Raw genomic sequence first — 22,829 nt, forward strand, 5'->3', positions numbered from 1 at the left:
CCAGGTGAGGGTGTTGTGCAGATGGTAGCTGGTCCCAAATGGCAAGTGCTGTGGTCGCATACCTACAGGGTTGGGATGGGTACACCCCAGGTGGTTTCAGCATCAAGACCTTGTGTGCACCACTCCCCTTTCCCTGCCCTCGTTTTGTTGGGATTATATTATGGAAATAAAGCTGACCAATTTTATTGCTCAATTTACATGGTCTGTCTCAGTTATTGGTTGGCAACAAGGCAGGTCGCTGATAAGGAAGGAGAGGCCGACTTATTTGAGAAGATACAGAAACATGGGTGACTAGTTATGTACCATCGTTCCACCAATAACCAAGCTAGAGCAGAGAAAGCCACTACACAGCCCCTGCTGCTTCCTGCTAGTGTCAGATTGGACTAGAACGCAGAGACTCCAGGCTACAGTTAAGATAAAATATTTTATTAAAAACCTATAGCTCCCAGAGAAGGCCGACTACATTGCTAAGTCATTTTAAATTCAATACTTTCATCTCATTTTTCTACTGAAGCAAACAGGATGACAAAAAAAACATTGTGGAAGAAGCTAAAAATAGGTTTAAAAGACAAGTGAGAAAGTAAATAAAATGTGAGACATTTTAAAATTCGTGATAATGCAAAATTTGTGCCAACTGAACATTAGTGCATTTCAAATTAGTGATAAAAAAAACAAATAGTTGTTTGTGTTATAGCTAGTCCGTGATAAAGACAAACATTAAAATAGTGCTAATAGTGTTATGGCAATTCATTTTCATGACTTCATATGAATGGCAAGTTAATGAAAGTTTTGAAAGACCAGTTTGGCATTACAAGTAGTAAAAACCAGAATAAAAAGCAGCAAACTTCTTTTCCTGCCGTCATCCTTTAATAAATATCTCCCCTTCACCGATACTGGCTCCCATTGATGGCGTTAGCTCAGAAGTCCATTTCACCTCAGTTGAGATGAACTTGCGTTTCTGGATCTGGTTTTCTTGGTGTATGGAGTAGAAGACACTGGTTCTTCTCGAGCATCCTCAGCATGCTTTAGTGTTACCTGAGTGGAGGGGTGGGGAGCATATAAGCAGTTCCATTTTTATACAGCGTGTACAAGACCATAGAAATTTACAGTGTCATGATATAGTATAGACAAGTTTAATCAAATTACTTACCAGGTGTAGAAGCATTAGCTACTCGAATACTAGCTGCCAAGTTTCCAAATTACTCATTTTAGACTGCATCTATCAATTAATGCAGTTGTCCAATCAGTTCTGCCCCTTCACTAAAATGCAAATAGCATGCGTCTGGTCACATCCATAGTGAACAGGGCATATCTCCCAACAGCCCAGCAAGCAAGATTAACAGTCCCAATAGTGATGGCAGGATGGAACACTCAATTTGTGATTGTTCTGACAATCTGGACCATTGGGATGTATACTGTAACAGTCAAGCAGGAACTATACAAGTCACCAGCAGATTAATTGAAAATACCTAGAACACAACTAGTCTATTCCTGTTGAAGCTTTTAAAAAAAACATACGTTAAATATCTCAAATGTGAGTGGAAGCACCCCAGTAAGAGGAGAAAAAAAAAAAAAAAAAAAAAAAAAAACACAAAAAACCACCAAGTAGCACAGCTTTAAAGGCAAAATGTATTTAAATAGGAAACACCACAAATTTGCCATTAACAAATATTAAAGGCTGAATAATACACATGAAAGCGGCCCCACTAAATACACCCCAAATTCCAGGGCAGACATGGGTTCAGTGTGAATGCATCAGACCTGGGAATCTCCCAGGTCTTATATCTGAAAGTGTAAGCGTAATAAATACCTGTGCACCTGGTCGGTCACCAGGAAAACGTTAACCGTTTGGGTCCTGAGGACGGAGTTTGAGAACCTACATTATAGATCATTGCTGCATACCTTTTTAAATTGTGAGTACATATGCTTTTATTTTGGTACGATTAAAAGGCTTTAGCTGTACTACTCTTAACCATTCCTTTGCCATGTGGAATTTCAGGAAAGGGACAAACATTCCCTGCGAAAGAGACCACCAGAATATTAAGACCCACCGATGTGATCCGTTTCCATATTGGCATTCATGTCTAAACATCTATAAAGGGTGGTGTTACACCCCCATTTGTAGGCTTGGCATAACACCCCCACTTCATAGACCACCACTGTTGCAGTCCCTAACCTACTAATCATGAAAAACTTCTGTACAAGTGCAGTTTCCCCACCATCAGATTTGTATATAAACCATTGGATAAAAATCTAAATCAAGCCTCATGTTCCATTTTATATTTGTTTTTTCTAAGTTAAGTCAATATATTTTAACAATTATACTTATTAGGTGGAGCGCCTTTTAGGTTGATCTTCAAAAGAGGAAAAGGCGATTCTCTCCTGATTAAGCACTGGATGCTCCCTCTACTCTGATCTAAATGTTTTAGAACAGGCATGTCCAAATTGCAGCCCTGCAGCTGTTGTGAAACTACATATCCCAGAATGCCCGGACAGTTTTGCAGTCAGAGAATGCTAAAGCTGTCAGGGCATGCTGGGATGTGTAGTTTCTCAACAGCTTGAGGGACGGAGTTTGGACATGCCTGGTTTTAGAATCTATAACACACAAAAAATAAAGGGGATGGGTTGGACTACAGCTTGGAACCTTTGCCAGACACTGGAAAAATGCAGCCCTTTATGGAGCTATATCATAGGGCCTTTAATGGTCTTCTCTATGGGCAAAACAATGACCTGCAGAACAAGGGTATTCAACACGAGGCCCTCCAAGCTGCTGTGTAACTACACACACCAGCATGCTCTGTCAGTTTTGCCTTTAGGCCTTGCTGGGATATTTAGTTCCCCAGCAGCTGAAAGATGCATGTTGAATATCCCTTGTGTAGGACATTCCCAAGTATTACACATTATATAGAATCCCTATGAAAACATGTGCCTGCTGGCTCCCTCTAGTATAAAGAAAGGCCAACCTGGTAGCATAAGTCTGTTTCGTCAGTCGTGGGATACAGTTCAGCATATAGCCAATTGTCCAAATCTTCTAAAGAAGCTGCTGCTTCATCACCCTAAGCAGATCAGAAATATTGATAAGAAAAAATTATATACATTTCATATTCTCCAGAACAGAAGTTACAAGATGCAGTAGTAGTTTTGCAATTAAACAGTCTGCTGCCCTCATACAGTAGATATACCCATTCTACCACCGAATAACTTTAAAATACTGCATTGGATGGTTATAATGGACAATCCACCATGTCCAACCGATCTATGTTTATTGATTGACCACTCGCATACAACGTATGATTTTCTGGGCGATCTCCCAATTTCAGAACGATCTGCTAGATAACTGTATAGTGCATGACGAACATTAAAAAAAAAAAAAACCTGTAGTTAGGGAGACATCAAGATTTTATTTATGGAAATCTGGTAATGGATGAGAGCAGGTGATAGTCAACCATTTGCTCCCAAACACTGGAAGAAAAGGTTTATATAGTTTATATATTCAATTACGGATTTAACAGATTGGTATGAGCAATTTTGTCCATTTTCCAGCTTTTCATTCCAATTTGCCAGATAAACTTATGGGAAAATGTTAAAATACCACTAGTTGGCCATCCCGCCAGTCAGAATGCAGACGTGGGAATCCTGGCAACACAGGCTATTCTCCCTCTGTGGGCATCTAGGACACAGCATGGCAAGCACAGCGAGCCTGCAAGGGGCTTTCTAGCATTCTCCCCGCTACCGGCATTATGACAGCTGGGATCCCATATGCTGGCATTTCAGGGTGTAGTATGGTATGCCGGCGGCTGGGCTCCCGGCGACCAGCATACCGGCGCCGACAGTGTGGCGAGCGCAAAGGAGCCCCTTGCAGGCTCGGTGGCGCGCTACGCTATTTATTCTCCCTCCGGGGAGGGGGGGGGGTCGTGGATCCCCACGAGGGAGAATATCTGTCGGGATCCTGGCGCCGGTATAGTGTGCGCTGGGATCCAATCATTCGGCATACTGAAGACCACCTGCATTTCATACCGATTGCAATTGTTTAGTGCAGAAATTTCCAACCACGGTCCTCAAGGCACACCAACAGTGCAGGTTTTAGTGATAGCCAGGCTTCAGCACAGGTGACTTAATTAGTAGCTCAGTTATTTTGATTTAACCATCTGTGCTGCAGCCTGGCCATCACTAAAACCTGCACTGTTAGTGTGCCTTGAGGACCGTGGTTGGGAATGCCTGGTTTAGTGTATGCCCAGTTTACGTAATAACCTACAACACTCATAGACCACTTAGTCTTATCAGAGAGTTTTCAGACACACCTTGGTTTACCCTCCTTTAAGTATGTATTTTTACCACCATTGACAAGAACAGACTACTTCAGGGTTATTTAACAAGTAAGCCCTGCCAGGGCAATGTCTGATAACAGCTTTCTTTGGCAATGCACTCCCTTTAGTTCAAGTAGAACAAATCTCCATATTCAGATTAAATAAATTTCCAAACCTAATCTTAATCCAGACTGCAATCCCATTGAGAATGGGAGTGAGGGTCTTGTTTAACAAGTGCAACATCTCCTGCAATAGGAAGAACAGGAATAGAACCAGAACTCAGGCATGCATTTAGTCAAAGTAAATTTACAGTACCATAATGCGTGCATCTTCAAATGTACAGATCTCTTTGGTTTGAGAGTTCCATCCCCCTGGCCTAGAAGGAAAAATAGGAAATGTACTCTAAATGAGAGAAGTGTGGTGGAGGAAGAGTAGCATTACAGGTACTCCGCTTTCATTAGGGCTTGATTTGTCACCCTTAAGCTAAGTGTAAAACAGCCATACCATCAATTTAAACTGGGACACTGAATTATAAAGTCTCATTGATTGGGTGTGGTATGGAAGGTAGATGGTAACTAGGTCAACTTTTTTTTTGTATCGTTTTTTGTAGTGTGACCGGCAACCCCAATTAGTGCACCATGTCCCCTTGCATGGCTTGCCAGATAACCGTTCCAATCGTAGTCCACGTGGATCGTTAAGAAAGAGGGGGAAGAAAAAGTGAAAACCTATCAACCTTTTGACCTGTCGACCTAGAGACCATCGGCCAATAGTAGTCGTCCTGGTTACTGTTGACCTAGAGACCAGATACCCTGTGATTGGGTGGCTTACATTTCACCTGGTTTTGATCAGCTAGAGAACCTGTGCAATTTAGGAGTGTCCTAGTCTAAAAAAAATAATAATAAGAGAAATTATATATATATATATATATATATCCTACACTAGCATAAATGTTTGGCCAACAGCAATCTATAGATCTTAACTGACGTGCCAACTTCAGTCTGCCAGTCACTTGTAACTGTATCCATTTCATGGCAACTTAATGCTGGTACTAACCCTCTTACAGTGTCCACAGAAAACCCTATAACAGTTTTACAAAACACTTTAGTATACCATCTAGCAAACTGAATAAGTTGATTGAATCAGAAGGTTTTTGTGGACAGTAACTTTTTACCTCTAGAATACTCACATATTTGTATATTGACAATTAAAAGGACTCCTTGATACATGCATATCATAGCTATCCCAGAAGACACTTTTATCTTCCATTTCGTCTTCATTGTTAAACGAGCCAAAAAATGCATCCGTCTGTAAGGAACTTAAATTTATGATGTCACTTGTAATTAAGTCATCCGTTACACCATAGGCATTAGTCGTTACATCCTTGTTTCCAGTAGTGCTACAGTTTAGCACTGTGATGGCTGGTAAGACTTGAAGATCACATGCACACAATAGATATATATTTTCTGTAGTGGCTACTTCTTCAAAACAGAATGGCAGCTCTAACAATAAGTCCACAGGACAAACCAAATGCAGAGTTTCTGACACTGGCAAAGCGGTTTCCAGTTTGTGTGTTGAATTAACAGTATCTTTGGATATAAGTACATCAGCCTGTTCAGTGACCCTGAAATAGCAAGACAATTTTTATTAATGTTAGAACAGCAATATAACCTGGAAAATGATTCCTTAATACAGTGGTTCTCAAACGGTGTGCTGTGGCACCCTGGGCTTCTGCCGAACGCTTGCCGATGTGCCTCGGGTTGGTGGTCCAGGACCAACTGAAATTATTCATGTTAAATGTAGTAGGCAAAACCAGTGTTGGTGGCTGCCAATCATAAAATATGTGGACAAACAGAAGCAAATCTTATCCCACACCACATAGTTGAGCCCAAGGATGACAGTTTACTTTAATATTTCTCAATTTTGCCCAGGGGTGCAGTGAAAAAATAAATTTAAAAAAAAAAAAAAAAAAAAAAAAACTATGGTACCATGATTCAAAAAGTTTGAGAAACTCTGCCTTAATAGATAGGATTATAACAGTGTTAAACACTAGAATCTCAGAACACTATTGTACATTTTACCAAACAAACTATAGTATGGGTTCATCAGAATAGTCTGCTTTTACAATGCAGATTGCGGGGGTTCATTGGCTATTCAAATACACCTATAAGCTTCACATGCATTTTAAACAATTAATTGGCCACAGATTGACATAAAGGCAATTAGATTCAGGTCACCAGTGCAGGTGTTGGGGCATGACATCCCTCCAGTTATAAGCCTTCAAATTGTTTAGTGCAAAGGTTCTCAAATGCAGTCCTGAAAGCACTCCAACAGTCCATATTATAACCATGGCTCAGTGCAGATGATTAACTCAAATTGACCAAGGTGCTAATTAGTTTAGCTGAATTAGCGTAGCTGAATCATTGTGTGGAGAAAGATCTCAAAGGGAGAAAATCTCTAAGGGATTCGTCTGGCACTTATACTGGACTACTTTTGTGATCAATTTGCTTGAACTATGAAGTAACCTCATATCTCATTGTTCTCTTACCAGGTATGTCTAGTGGAACACTGCCCAGCAAGCTGTACCGAGTCTGCTAATTATCATATAGGAATATCCTGAATGCTTAGCCATAGGTATGTCTAGTGGAACAACACTGCCCAGCAAGCTGTACCGAGTCTGCTAATTATCATATAGGAATATCCTGAATGCTTAGCCATAGGTATGTCTAGTGGAACAACACTGCCCAGCAAGCTGTACCGAGTCTGCTAATTATCATATAGGAATATCCTGAATGCTTAGCCATAGGTATGTCTAGTCACTAGTGTATTAAATATTAGCAGATTTATTCAAGTTTTATTTGTAGTTATTTGGGGAATGTGTAATGGTTTCATCCCTACACATTATTTGTTTGTTTAAGTTGTATTGCTCCAAATGGGTGATGGGCTAGGGGAGGGTCCAATCAATCAATGTGCTTACTTACACATGTTTGGGCTTTATATTAGTGTGTAGTTTAGCTGAATTAGCGTAGCTGAATCATTGTGTGGAGAAAGATCTCAAAGGGATTCGTCTGGCACTTATACTGGACTTTAACTGGACGGAAACTGCATGGAAACTCCAAACAAAAGCAAATAAATCACCACAATCCACCAAAACTTGGACTGCAGCTACAAATGTATGTACACACCTATTCTCCAAACCTCACTTACCCGGACACTAAACATTCACTTTCTGCAAAAAACCTGCAATACAACTTTTACTCTGACCCTGCAAATACCTGGAAAACAAATGTTTAATTGAGAAGCATATTTGATGAAGTAACACTGACTTGTGGTTTGCCAACACTGTAATTTTCCATCTAACATCAACAAATATTTGATTTACTGGTAATCTGTAGATATTAACATCATTTTAAATACTTGCAAATCGTATTTCTTTCTGCAAACTTCACTGCTCTCTCATACAGCCACCACTCCTCCTCCTATTCTCATTTTACTACTAGTTTACACACCATCCACACTATGGCCAGCCAGGCTGGAAACCCCCCTTACTCATTGTCCTTCTATTCCTTTATTCTGTCCCCTGTTACCACCTCTATCCCTCTCTCAGTCTCCTACATCTCATCCTCTCCTCTGTCTGCCTCCCTACCCCTCTTCTGTTTCCCCATTGCAATTCACTTCTGCCCCTTCACACCACTTATACCCCACCACTCAACCCTGCTCTCTCCCTCCTCTGCCTGTCTCCTCACCTCTCCTCCACCAGTATCAAACTGCACTCCCTCCCTGTTTCACGCATGCAGTCTCCCTTTCTAGCCAAGGCCCCAGCACCATCATCACACCCTCTTTATCTTCTCCTTCCAAATTACTCCTACCTCAACGCTACAGCAATCCTGATAATCTCATTCACATCTCTCCCACAAACTCATACCCCCTATCTTGTGCACTCTGGAATGCCAGATCTATTTGCAACAAACTGACCCCCACTCATGACCTTTTCATTTCCAACTCCCTGCACCTCCTGGCCATTACAGAAACCTGGATTACTCCTCATGACACCACTTCTCCTGCTGCTCTCTGCTGGGGGCCTCACATTCTCACACACACCCCGACCCGGGGGTCGCCATGGGGGTGGTGTTGGGATCCTTTTACCCTCAAGCTACACATACCAACTTATACCTCCAGAACCTTCTCTACATTTGAGGTCCATGCAATATGCCTCTACCAACCTACTAATCTTCGAGTTGCTGTAATTTACCGTCCACCTGGCATTTCCTCCAAATACCTTGACAACTTTGCTTCCTGGCTACCTCACTTCCTCTCTTCTGACATTCCCTCCATTATTCTAGGTGATTTCAACATCCCTATTGATAACCCCACAAAATCACCTGCCTCTAAACTCCTTAACCTCACCTCTTCACTTGGTCTCTCCCAGTGGACCACCTCACCCTCCCATGTGAACGGGAGCTCACTGGATCTGGTTTTCACTCACCGCTGTGATATTTCTGATTTCTCCAATTCCCTTTTCCCCTCTCTGACCACCATTTGCTCTCTTTCAACTTATCCATCTCTGCTTCCCCATCTCTCCCTCCTAAGGCTACCATCACGAAGCGTAACATTGAGGCTATTGACACCTCATCCCTGTCCTCCCTGTTTGACTCCCTTCTCTCTCCTCTTTCACATGCCCTGAACAAGCCACATCCCTATACAATGCATCTTACTTCTGCCCTTGACTCTGTTGCTCTGCCAACCACTATTCACCCTCGCAGATCAACACCTCAACCCTGGCACACCAAATACCTACAAAAATGCTCACGTACTGCCGAGCGACAGTGGAGGAAATCACGCTCTAAAGCAGACTTCCTCCATTTCAAATTCATGCTCTCATCCTTCAGTACTGCCCTTTCCCTTGCTAAACAATCATACTTCAAAATCCTAATTTCTACACAGTCTTCCAACCCCCGGCGCCTCTTTGCCATTGTTAACTCCCTCCTCTGCCCACCACCTCCTCCTCCTCTCCCTTCCTCATTGTCTGCTCTTGACTTTGCCACTTATTTCACATCCAAGATTGACTCCATACGTCAGGATATCACTTCCCACCAGACCAGCAACCAGCCACCACCCATCCCTTGCCACCCCTCCCCTTCCCTCTTACCAACTCTGACATCTTTCTCCCATGTATCTGGCAAGGAAGTCATGGCCCTAATCCATTCCTCCACCCCCCACAACCTCCCCGCTCGACCCTATCCCCTCCCACCTCCTCCGTTACCTCTCCCCTTCTGCCTGTTCCCATCTTGCCCACCTTCTCACTCTCTCCCTTTCATCAGGCACTGTCCCCTCTGCCCTCAAGCATGCTCTTGTCTCCCCTATTCTTAAAAAAACCTACCCTTGATCCTAACACTCTCTCCAACTATCGACCCATCTCTCTCCTCCCCTTTGCCTCCAAACTTCTTGAGCGTATTGTCTATAATCGCCTCACTGCCTTTTCCTCTCACTCACTGCTTGACCCATTCCAGTCTGGTTTCCATTCTCTCCACTGAAACTGCCCTCACAAAAGTCTGCAATGACCTCCATGCAGCCAAATCTAAGGGCCACTACTCTGCTTATTCTTCTTGACCTCTCTGCTGCTTTTGACACTGTGGACCATCCTCTCCTTCTGCAAATCCTTCACTCTTGGTCTGCGTGATACTGCCCTCTCCTGGCTGTCCTCCTACCTCTCTGATCATTCCTTCTCTGTCTCCTCTCATGATGCTACCTCCCCCCCACTTCCACTAACTGTTGGTGTCCCCCAAGGCTCTGTTCTTGGTCCTCTCCTTTTCTCTCTCTATACGTCCTCTTTAGGTGAACTCATTAGTTCTTTTAACTTCCAATATCACCTCTATGCTGATGACACTCAAATCTACCTCTCCTCCCCTGATCTCTCCACAGCTCTCCTCACTCGTACCTCAAACTGTCTTTCTGCTATCTCTTCCTGGATGTCTCAGCGCTTTCTTAAACTCAACATGTCTAAGACTGAGCTGATCATCTTCCCACCCTCCCGCACAGCCTCACCTCCCACAATCTCATTATCCATTGATGGCACAACTATCTCCCCTAGCCCCCAAGTACGCCGTCTTGGCGTAATCCTTGACTCCTCCCTCTCCTTCAAACCACACATTCAGCACCTCACAAACCTGTCATTTTCATCTCAAAAACATTTCTAGAATCAGACCTTTTCCTCACACAGGATGCCACTAAGATCATTATTCACACACTGATTATTTCCAGACTGGACTACTGTAATCTCCTCTTAACTGGCCTCCCTGACAATCACCTCTCTCCACTCCAATCTATCCTCAATGCTGCTGCCCGGCTCATCTTCCTCACCAAACGCACTACGTCTACCTCCCCCCTCCTACAGGCCCTCCACTGGCTTCCCTTCCCTTTCAGAATCCAATTCAAACTTCTCACACTCACTTACAAAGCCCTCACCCACTCCTCTCCCATCTACATCTCTGACCTTATCTCCCTTTACTCTCCCACCCGTCCTCTTTGCTCTGCTAATGCACGCCGTCTCTCCTGTCTTCTGATTACTTCCTCCCACTCCTATCTCCAAGATTTTTCACGTGCTGCTCCATTTCTCTGGAATTCTTTACCTCTCCCCCTCAGACTCTCCACAAAACTTCAAACGGGCTCTTAAGACCCATTTCTTTACCAAACCTAGCCAAATCTCAACATAACCCTCTGTTTCACGCTCTCTATGTACCCCATCTGTGTCATCCCTGTCTGTCTACCCCTCCCCTTAGAATGTAAGCTCTCACGAGTAGGGCCCTCTTCCCTCATGTGCTTATACTTTTCTTACTTTAATAATCCTCAACTGCCCAGATCCCACAGTTCTTTGACCACCTGGAACTTATCTCTATGTTTACTGGTGTAGTCATGCTTAGTTGCCCTGTACTTGTCCTATATTGTATTCAACTGTAAGTCACTGTTTTCCTATTTTTTTTATGTGCATTTGTACTCTGTAATCGGGCGCTGCGGAACCCTTGTGGTGCCATATAAATAAAGGATAATAATAATAATAATAATAATAATAAAATAATAATAATAATAGTCACCTGCAGCCAAGCATGGATAAACTTAAAACCTGAACTGTTGGGGTGTCTTAAGGCCTGTGTTTGAGAACCTCTGGTTTAGGCTGAACTTTGCACCTCTAAGAGGACCTTTAGTAAACAGTTAGGGGTAAAAAGCATCCTATTTTCTCCTTCAGTGACTGGTTTAGGTTTATTTAAAGATACCAACAAGCCTATGATTAAAGAGAATATTTTCTCAGCATTATTTGTATTGTGTGCATTGGTCAGGTACTTTATATGAACTCTTAGTGAGATGAATATACATTCTTTTAATTTTTTTAAACCACACAGACACGCGTGTTACTTTATTCACCATTTAGGAGAAGTGGTTTATGACAAGTTACCTTATGACAGAGGGGACCATTACAATGCAATCCTAATGAAAACTGCTGGATACATGAATATTCATTACTCCCTTCACAGGTTTCAAGTGACAGGCAGGATGCATGACCTTTGTTAGAGGAAGAACAATGCACAGAAGAGGTATTTCAACCTCAAAACCATATTTTTTTGTTTAGACATACCCATCTGATGGCAAGGATGTGATCAAGACGTCAGGGAGTTTTGTAACTGGTCCTGTATCATAGAACTTACTGCACAAGTGATCCAAGTCTTCAATATTCTAAAATGACAATATGAAACAGCATTTGTCATCCCAGATAGTCTCTATGGGGTCAATTCAATTCGGCAACAGATGAATAGCACCAGGAATTAGCTCCCAACATTATTCAATTCAGCTAAAGTTAAGTCAGCGAATGCCAGTTCTCGCTGACTTACAAGGTAGTTGTCGGGAGAATGGGCATTCTCCGACTTAACTACCCGCGGCAATGCTGATTCCCAACAGAATCAGCCTTGCGATGGCCGCACTTTTGTCGGTTTTCTTCTCACCCCCCGGCGGTGAGATATGAATTCCCAACAATTGCAGGTAACTAGTAGCTGAATTGAATAGCGTCTGGAGCTAATTCGAATTGAATCGACCCCATTGTGCTATCGTGATGGGCGTATGTTTATAACATGTTAATGACAGACTTCTCAAACAGTTCTTTGCTATAAAGATTGTAAAGCCAGTATACCCTTCTGACTTAATGGTAAGGTGTAACAGGTCTATAGTCAAACCAATTTTTCTCTGCAAAAATAAAAAAAAATTGTTACAATCTGTTGGCCTGAGGCAATTCCATTTTAACATAGAGGTTATTTCAGCACTGGAAATACAGGTTTTGCATCAAAACCAAATTAATAAGATGTGGTGGCACAATGTCAAGAGTCTAATTTACTATATTCACAATACAGCACCAGATGCTGTAGTGAAGGGACACTTATAAGAGCACTCAAAGTAGACTTATCCTTTACAAATAGTTACATAATTTCATATTTATTGAATCGTATTAAATAGAGAAACAAAAAAAAAACAAAAAAACGTTTAACAAACATGTTCAAATAAGCCATTCATGTTTGCTGTATGTAGGATAACTCAATTGCCAAGGTGGTGGGGGAATATAAAAAAATAAATAAAAATACATGCATGTCTGTCTGTATCACTTACAAGTTAAATTATGGGGAACTAATTAGCGTAGGCAGAGTGGGGGGTTTTCAGTAAGACTTCCCAGCAGCCAGGATGCCAGCAAGTGTGGCCTCGCTGAAGCTCGGTTGCTTGCAACAGGTTCTATTTCCACTCTATATAGGTGTCATGGACACCCATGAGTGGGAATAGACCTTGGGAGCCTGGATTCTGGCTGACCACCAGGATCCTGACAGCCAGCAAGTTAACTGCAGCCCGACAGGGGTGACTGAGTATAGGGGCAAAACGAGATGAGACTATTGAAAAAGTGTTTAAAACACAAGTAAAATGTCAGTCTATGGGGGGGGTGGGGGGTTGTGTTTAAATATAGTCTGTAAAATGTATGGCAGATAAATTGGCTGACATTTTCTCTCTTCGAGCTTTGATAAATACCTCCCCTTGGGGACATCTTAACCAAGCAGTGGATTTTCAAAATCCTTCATTTTCACAAATTTGAACTGCTATAATTAAAAGGGCACCAACAGTACAGGCTTGCTGACAGTCAAAATATGTAAAAAAAAAAAAAAAAAAAAAAAAAAAAGGAATTAGACAATCCACAGGACTCCAAACAGCTCACGTTTTCCAGGTCTCCTCACAGAATTGCAAGTGAAATTAGCGCCACCTGTGGATATTTTAAAATGCAGTGCACAATGAGTATACCTGCTGGGTGATTTGGAAAACATGAACTGTGTGGGTCCTGAGGACAAAGTTTGAAACCCACTGGCTTATTCAATATGCCCCTAGAGGATGATAACCCAAGCCCAATTAAGAAATTGAATATTTAATTCTCAGGAGAAGGAAGTCTCCCAGAATTATAAGAAAAATAGAAAGGATTGTTACCTGCAGGAGTGTTTCCGCTGTTAAGGGGGGTATCCAATTAGCTGGAGTTAATTACCAGCCAATTGTCCCGCAGAAGGCTATCCTATTGGCCCCTCCCCACAAAAAAAAAAAAAAAGTAGCCAAATTGGCAGAGGGGAGGAGGTGGCACATTACATCCTGCAACCTAACAATCCAGATGGTCAGCATGCCAACAGTCAGGAGAGGGGGGAGGTTTTGTGACTGGTGGTCACCTGACTGCCAGTCATAACTACATCCCGTGAGTAAAGGGTACAGTGAACAATGAATGAGAGAACACAGCTGCAATTGTATTGATCCCTGGTATGACTACACAGTTCACAATTCAAAGAGGAGCAACAGATTGCATACACAACCAAGAGTTCATGCTCACTCCTTCTGTAAAAGACAATTGGAAAAAGTTTACCATTTGTATAGTACACAGGTTCTCAAACTGAGGGGCAGATGTATTAACCTGGAGAAGGCATAAGGAAGTGATAAACCAGTGTTATGTGCAAGGTGATAAAGGCACCAGCCAATCAGATCCTAACTGGTAATTTACATATTGGTGCTGATTGGCTGGTGCCTTTATCACCTTGTACATATCACTGGTTTATCACTTCCTTATGCCTTCTCCAGGTTAATACATCTGGCCCTCAGTCCTTAGTACCCCACACAGTGCATGTTTTACAGGTGTCCTCACGGACGGACGCTATGTTGGGGCACACCTGGACAATGAAAATGCACATTTTCATTGTCCAAGCATGCCCCAACATAAGTTTTTTTTTTATTGACTATACTGACTCTGGGAGCACCACCAACAACTAATATTAAATACCTATTTAAGGGTTTAATCAGAATATGGTTGGTCTCAGAGAAACCTAAAAGGCGGAATCTCTGAATTCCTAGTCGTCCCCCAGCTTCTCCATTACAAATGGACCAGAGTGGCAGTAAAAAATTTTTGATTTGGCCATCACTATCTGGACACTGACACTATTTGCAAGTTTTGGAAATGTATACATATCCTCTGGATTAAGTGCACTTGTAATAGATTTACTCAACATACTATCCCTTTAAATCAGGACAATTATACAGGTTCTCTTGCCGATTAAAACCAGGTGAAATGCAGGCTTGACATCAGCTAGCCCCAGGACCTGTATAATTCACGAGTGTCCCGGTTTGTAGGGAAAGTGTGGCAAGTCTATATAGGTTATAAACCAACCCACTATCAGGTTGCCAATAAATCATAGCAGGTTAGCTATAGGCTTTTCTGGTCAAACCAACAGAATCTTACCCAATCATGGTATTGATATACTGAACCAGAATAGGTGGGGGCATCAATGTAACTGAAGAGTTCAATTGCACTGTTCAGCAGGACACACTAAACAAACATAAGAAACACTGGTCAGTTATTTCGGAGAGAACACAAGTTATGGTTTGTTGTTTCATAGTGGGCACTTAATGACATCTTCAACAACATACTATATACACACACGTCACAATGTAGTACTATTGGAAATTACGAGTATACAATAATGAACTGCACAAGATAGCTCCATTACTGATTGAGAAGTGAACAGTGCGGAGTCATAATTAGTGTAGTCTTCAGTGGTTTAGCTTCTGTCCAAGTGACAATGTCTGTACAAGGATTTGTGCAGTTTAAGGGGCCCCATTTATCAAATAGTATTTGCAACTATGTCCCTAAAAACACCAGTTTTCAGGGGCTAGGCGCAAATACTATGCATTCCTCCATTGCCACCTAGAGCCCTCATAGGTTTCTATGGGGGATGCGATGCTGCCCGATCAATATCAGCCCCCGCAAGCTTCTGATGCAGCCAGAAATATCCACTGAATAGGACGGTTTGCCAGGCCGTGGCATCCCTGACAGCAGTGAAGTGTGTGAATGGGCTCTTTCACACACTTTCAAAACACACACTTACCTCACTATCTGGAATATTTAATAATGATATTCTTATCACTCATTACAGATCTTAAATAGTGCTCCTAGCCTCCTAACTAGCGTTTTCCAAATCCATGACGGTTAGGTGATTGGAGCACCATTTAAGATTAGTAACAAGTGTATCACTCATTAAATGTAATATAGATAAAAAAAAAATTGAAGAGTGCCACCTGTACTACTTGCACTCAGGAACACCATGCTGTCTGAGTATATGAATTATATTCTCCAACTCCCCCCCCCCCCCCCCCCAAGAAGTTGGATACAAACACACAAGTCTATATGAATCAGACAATATTCTAAGGTCCTGCCATAATAACGTAAACTCTACAGGGAAGTTGGAGAGTTAGCCTTAGACACTAGTGAGGTTCACTTACATAGTGGTCTCCCAGTAATTATGGCACTTATATTTTACGCACCATAGCTTGCCTTGCACTATATAGATACAAACATGTAGAAACAGAGCACGTCATAGTCTAAGTGATGTTAGCAGATATAAATACACTTGAAGGCTGAAACAATGCAGAGTTTCTCAAGGAACCCCACCAGTCCAGGTTTTAGGTATAACCATGACTCAGCACAGATTGTTAAGTCAAATTAACCAAGGTGCTGATTAACTCACCTATGGTCAAGCATGGATATGCTTAAAACCTGGACCGTTGCAGTGCCTTAGGTGAGGTGGTGCTCTCACATATAGTACATCAATGGTGTAACTATTGGGATAGCCTAGGTAGCAGTGCAGGGGTCCTATATGGACTAGCCTTGCCCATTTACTTAAGCACCATTGTGTGCTTGCAGGTCAAAATGGACTTCAGTTTGATCTAAGTACAAAACGTGACCTCAGGTAAAATGGCCATATCTTGGCCTATTTTGAGTTGTATCTTAAATCGTCCAGATTTTCTAATTGGGAAAAGTGGTCAGGTGTAAGATAAATTGGGCCATATGAGGGTTAAGCTGTTGGGACAGAGTTGTTCCATGAGCCACAGATAGCACTCCCCTCCAACCACATTGTACAGCATGACTCAGTCGTTAGCTTCTTGTGAACATTTGTTAATCAAGCTTAGTTTGAGACCATGGATCTGACTGTTCTCTACTGTGGTGTAACATGCATAAGGCATATTAGAGGTGCCCATAATATAACAGACGCTACTGTGCAGTGTAATGTGAATTAGTACTATTCTGTGGCCACATCCCTACCCCACCCCTTATATTTTCTGGTGCACCTGACTTCAGGGAGTACTGCACCAGTTTTAAATGTGGGGTGGGAGGGGACACCAATTCTGCTTTTGACACAGGGAACCAAAATGACTAATTATAACTCCAATTATTAGTTTAAAGTCTGTGGGACAAGTGTACAGTGCATCAGATCGTTGCTACAGCCTTATATACCCCACCAGATGACACTTTAATGTGTAAGGCAGAATACCCATATTAACAGAAAGCCAGTATAAAAAGGTACATTACCTTAAGGAGCTGATTGGACGAAACCCCGATCTGCTTCTTCAGAAAGTCTACAATCTGCGTTAGACGCCCCATAGCTTCCTGTGCATAATGTTATTTAGAGGAGGTTAGTATCCCCGCCTACAGCAGTAACAATCGCCGCTATTACAGTACAAAATAACGCCATTGCCATAACAGCGACCACGGGAAGCAATGCACCTACCTGTGTGACTACTAGCCTACTATCCTGCGTTACCGGCTCGCACCGTTTCCTCTCCACCACCAGCTGTTCTCGGAGCGTTCTCCCATCAGCCCGCACTAGCCGGTTTTATACAGGTGACTGCCGAACCGGCACAGGTGTGCATAAGCTACATAAGTGATGCTCACACGTGCGAGACACACGAGCCGCCGTTATCATACTGATAGGTGCTAACAGGCAGGGTAATGGGTAAATACCGGAACGGCTGGGCTCTCTTCCTTATGGGAACATGTTGTGCGGACACCAATCTGGGGTGGGGGTGTTTGGGATAGCTGTCACCGGAGAGACGTGAGAGAGAGGTAATTCCTAGTTGATCGCAGCAGGAATTTAGTTAGCAATTGGGCAAAACCATGTGCACTGCAGGGGAGGCAGATATAACATGTACAGAGAGAGTTAGATTTGGGTGGGTTATTTTATTTCTGTGCAGGGTAAATACTGGCTGCTTTATTTTTACACTACAAATTAGATTGCAGATTGAATACACCCATATCCAAATCTAACTCTCTCTGCACATGTTAAATCTGCCTCCCCTGCAGTGCACATGGTTTTGCCCAATTGCTAACTAAATTCCTGCTGCGATCAACTTGGAATTACCCTCATAGTACTGCACAGCTTCTCAAACTCTGTCCCCTGTATCCCAGCAGTGCATATTTTCCAAGTCACCTCACACACAGAGGTATTCCCCTAAAACACCACTTTTCTCCAAATCGGAAGATCTTCTGGGGTTTTCCCAAAATGCAGTGGTTTGCACACATCCCAACATTTTGAAAATGGGACACAGGACTTGTTTGAGCGCCAAAGGAGCGCTTATCCAAAAAGTGGGCATGTGCTTACTAAAGGGGGCATTTCTTTACAGGAAATGCAGTACTCGTAAGTCACACCCCCACTTTTCCTCACTGTCCAGCGCTTTGCATGCCTCCCAACATTGGGAGACGGGGAAGCGGGAGTTCCTGGTGCGGCAGTCAGAGGCGTAATTAAGGGGGGTCGAGCAGGGCACATGCCCTGGGCACCTTGGCAGGCCCAGCAGGGGGGGTGCCCAGGGCATCATGCCCACCCGCCCCTGCTATTGCTCTGCCCCCGTCCCGCAGCAATGTGAGGGGAGGAGAGCACAGCGCCTCTCCTGCCTCTCAATGTGCTCAGTGTCTGTCTGGTCTCCGGCAGCAGCGGGACGAGTCTCATTGGTTTGTTAGCCAATTAGAGATCGCGGACCGGCTCCTGATTGGCTGCCCATCCGTGAGCTCTGATTGGCTAACGAACCGGCGCCTCATTTAAAATACCCACGCTGCACTCTCCTCCCCTCACATAGCAGAGGCCAGAGGCAGTGGTGAGCGGGGGGTGGGGAGGGGGGTGTGTGTGGGGGGGGTCATGTATCTGGCACTTTGTGGCAATGTGTGTCCGGCACTGTGGGGCATTTGTGTATCTGACACTGTGGAGCGTTTGTGTATCTGGCACTGGGGCGTTTGTGTATCTGGCACTGTGGGGCATTTGTGTATCTGGCACTGTGGGGCAACGTGTATCTGGCACTGTGTGGCAATGTGCATCTGGCACTGTGTACTGTGTAAAAAGGGGACTCTGCATTCGTACTGTGTAAAAATAGAACTCTACTGCCGTAATGTGCAAAAATTGAATGAAGGTGTGCTGAGAGATGCAGGGGGAGGTGATAGTGTGCTGAGAGACGATGCAGGGGGAGGTGATAGTGTGCTGAGAGACGACGCAGAGGAAGAGGGGGAGGTGATAGTGTGCTGAGAGACGACGCAGGGGGAGGTGATAGTGTGCTGGGAGATGACACAAGGGGGAAGTGATAGTGTGCTGAGAGACGACACAAGGGGTAGGTGATAGTGTGCTGAGAGATGATGCAGGGGGAGGTGATAGTGTGCTGAGAGACGATGCAGGGGGAGGTGATAGTGTGCTGAGAGACGACGCAGGGGGAGGTGATAGTGTGCTGGGAGACAACACAAGGGGTAGGTGATACTGTGCTGAGGGACGACGCAGGGGGAGGTGATAGTGTCCTGAGAGACGACCCAGGGGGAGATGATAGTGTGCTGGGAGACGACACAAGGGGTTGGTGATAGTGTGGTGAGAGACGACGCAGGGGGAGGTGATAGTGTCCTGAGAGACGACGCAGGGGGAGATGATAGTGTGCTGGGAGACGACACAAGGGGTAGGTGATAGTGTGGTGAGAGACGATGCAGGGGTAGGTGATAGTCATGTTGGCACGCACCATTTTTAGTGGCCATGCCACTTCTGGTGCGTGACCTCAATTTTTTTTTTTTGGGGGGGGGCACCACTCTTCATCTTGCCCTGGGCTCCGAAAACCCTAGTTACGCCTCTGGTGGCAGTCACCGCTGCTGCTGGCTATGCAGAGCAGTGGCTGACAGGAGCCTCTCACCCACACCGTGGGACACTGTGGCCTGCGGGTGGGACAGAGAGACAGTACCTAAAAAAGGAACTGTCCAGCAAAAATTGTGACAGTTGGGAGGTATGCTCTGTGATCAGCTGGTCATTCCCTCAGCCCCTCTCTCCCGTTAATAGAGTGCACGACTTCTATTCACTGTTGCTCTGCAGCAAGTGAGATGGGGACTTCCAACTCCTTGACTGTCATGTGAAAATCGGTACAGTTGGGAGGTATGTGTTAGTACCTATCAAAAGTGGTCCAAGCAAGGACAACCAATGAACAGATGTAAGGTTATAAATTCAGAGGGGGATGCTAAGTCTCTTGACTTATTTAGATTAGAAACATGGGCAGCAAAATGGAGAATGAGGTTCAACACAGACAAATGTAAGGTAATGCACTTTGGTAGCAAGAACAGAAATACTACCTACATACTAAATGGGGAGAAACTAGGGGATTCTGTACTGGAAAAAATGTACAGTAGGTGTTCACATTGATAACAAACTTAGCAGTAGTACCCAAAGTAGGAATGCAGCAAAACAGGCAAACAAGGTATTAGCATGCATAAAGCGGAGAATTGATGCAAGGGATGAGAGTGTTATACTCCCATTGTACAAATCACTGGTGTGGCCACATCTCGAATACTGTGCACAACTATGAGCACCATACTATAAAAAGGACACCTTGGAACTAGAAAAGGATCAAAGCCGGGCAACCAAACTGATTAACGGGATGGAGACGCTAGAATACGAGGAAAGGCTTGATAGGCTTGGTATGTTTACATTGGAAAAAAGGAGATTAAGAGGGGACATGATTAATATTTACAAATATATAAGGGGTCAATACACAGAGCTAGCTGGGATTTGTTTATGGTAAGATCAGCACAGAGGACACGGGGACACCCGCTTAGGATAGAGGAGAAGAGATTTGGCACTCTGAGATGGAAGGGTTTCTTCACAGTAAGGACAGTACGTACTTGGAATACCCTGCCTGAGAAAGTAGTAATGGCGACTCTGTCACTACTTTTAAGAATGGGCTAGATAAATTCAGGGTTATGGTGGTAAATCATGCACTTTAATACTAAAATAAAATAACTATGAAATAAAAAAAGAGGAATGGACATAACAGTTAAACATTCACCAAAGTTAAAATGAGTGATCTCCTATACTGCAATATTTTAAGACTATCAGGTTGAACTCAATGGACAAATTGTCTTTCTTCAACCTCAAAAACTATGTTACTATGACAGGATCATGGGCACTCAAGACTCACTGATGCATGTACGGAGCAAAAGCTAGCCTGTCTGGTCTGACTCCACAGAAGAGCTACTATAGCACAAATTGTTGAAAAAGTTAATGCTGGCTATGATAGAAAGGTGTCAGAAAACACAGTGCGTCACAGCTTGCTGTATATGGGGCTGCATAGCTGTAGACCAGGGGTGTCAAACTCAAATTCATCGGGGGCCGCATCAGCAGTTTGGTCCCCATCAAAGGGCCGGTTGTATCTGTAGGTCTATGTGTCCACTCTTTATTATCATAAATTAATGTCACTGCATTCAATTATTACTGTTTTTTGTAATAATGTAAGTAATAACTAGCTCTGAAAGCAGAAACATAGTCAGAATAATGACAAGTAGATATTCAAATGTACAATTATTGTACAATGTATTGAAAAATGTTTTTTGGTAACAAACATTAATTTTTTTTTAAACATACAAATATTGCCAAACACTGTTTATTAAACATATGGAAAACACAAGGCCATGTGCCCCCTTTTATAGTGCCCAGCCATCTGCCCCCTTTTATAGTGCCCAGCCATCTGCCCCCTTTTATAGTGCCCAGCCATCTGCCCCCTTTTATAGTGCCCAGCCATCTGCCCCCTTTTATAGTGCCCAGCCATGTGCCCCCTTTTATAGTGCCCAGCCATCTGCCCCCTTTTATAGTGCCCAGCCATCTGCCCCCTTTTATAGTGCCCAGCCATCTGCCCCCTCCATTTACTTTACTTACCTTTTACTTCTTTCTTTCTTTTACTTCTTTCTTCTTGCTCCTCTCCGCGGCGTCCGCACGCTCCTCTGATCCCTGGAGATGTCGGGCGGACGTCACGTGATGACATCACGTCCGACACCCAGGGAGCAGTGCGGGGCAGGAAGAAGTCGGGCCAGGTCCCGGAAGGTAAGTAATTTTTTTTTTTTTTTTTTAACTTGAGCCATTTTTAAAATGAATTTACTCCGTGCAGGCACGGAGTAAATTCATTGAAAAAAAAAGGGGAGGCTGCAAGGCTGGCGGCGGCACCGCGGGCCATCAGACGAGGTCTGGCGGGCCGGATTTGGCCCGCGGGCCTTGTGTTTGACACCCCTGCTGTAGACCAATCACAGTGCCATACTGACCCTTGACCAATGCTGAGAGGGCTACAGTGGGCATGTGAGTGTCATAATCGGACCATGGATCAATATTAGAAGATGGTCTGATTAATCATGTTTTCTTTTATATCAGGTGGACGGCTGTGTGTGTATGCATTGTTTACCTGGGGAAGAGATGGCACCAGGGCGCACTACGGCAAGGAGGCAAGCTGGCAGAGGAAGCGTGATGCTCTGCACAATGTTTGCTGGGAAACCTTAGATCCTGCCATTCATGTGGATGTTACTTTGACACGTATTACCAATCCAGGTGCGCTTTAAGAGAGGGAGACCATTTTCATGTCGACTTTTTGATCCTGTCGACCTAATGCATGCCTACCATTAGTGGTAGACCTATTGACTGTATAGCTCTTTAGTGTAGATCTAATAATCCACACCCTGTATATTAGTAGGCTTACTATACCATCCCTTTAATCCGGAATGCTAGTGGATTACACAGGATCTGTGGCTGATTAAAACCAGGTGAAATGCAGTATGGAAGTCAGAAGTCACAGAACCTATGTAAATCATAGGTGTTCCAGTTTAAAGGGATAGTATGGTAAGCCTATGTATAAGTGAGTGAC

The 22,829-nt window shown here is 43.6% G+C and overlaps 1 protein-coding gene and 1 long non-coding RNA gene across 2 annotated transcripts in view; one reads left to right on the top strand and one right to left on the bottom strand.

Annotated features, from left to right (window-relative positions):
- LOC134909733 (uncharacterized) overlaps positions 1 to 6,943 on the top strand; it is a 108,078-nt gene extending 101,135 nt beyond the window's left edge. Inside the window, exon 4 of the long non-coding RNA XR_010176013.1 lies at positions 6,856 to 6,943. This is a non-coding gene — a long non-coding RNA (uncharacterized LOC134909733). The remainder of the gene's footprint in view (positions 1 to 6,855) is intronic.
- LOC134909731 (uncharacterized) lies at positions 411 to 17,532 on the bottom strand. Its single transcript, XM_063916938.1, has 8 exons — positions 17,423 to 17,532; positions 17,224 to 17,301; positions 15,097 to 15,183; positions 11,935 to 12,032; positions 5,494 to 5,928; positions 4,623 to 4,683; positions 2,964 to 3,056; positions 411 to 1,035 (listed from the first exon to the last, which is right to left on the bottom strand). The coding sequence occupies exons 2-8, from the start codon at positions 17,293 to 17,295 to the stop codon at positions 931 to 933; spliced, it is 951 nt and encodes a 316-aa protein (XP_063773008.1). The 5' UTR covers positions 17,296 to 17,301; positions 17,423 to 17,532; the 3' UTR covers positions 411 to 930.
- Positions 17,533 to 22,829: the final 5,297 nt, after the last annotated feature.

Source organism: Pseudophryne corroboree, chromosome 4 (assembly GCF_028390025.1).
Source record: "Pseudophryne corroboree isolate aPseCor3 chromosome 4, aPseCor3.hap2, whole genome shotgun sequence".
Lineage (NCBI taxonomy): Eukaryota > Metazoa > Chordata > Amphibia > Anura > Myobatrachidae > Pseudophryne > Pseudophryne corroboree.

Bases quoted from the DNA above. Each gene is read 5' to 3' on its own strand.
- LOC134909731 (XM_063916938.1), bottom strand. From the start codon at position 17,295: ATGGGGCGTCTAACGCAGATTGTAGACTTTCTGAAGAAGCAGATCGGG. The intron at 15,184-17,223 runs GTAATGTACCTT...ATGTTTGTTTAG, and splicing joins CGTCCAATCAGCTCCTTAAG to TGTGTCCTGCTGAACAGTGC. The intron at 1,036-2,963 runs GTTGGCCTTTCT...CCCTCCACTCAG, and splicing joins AAACAGACTTATGCTACCAG to GTAACACTAAAGCATGCTGA.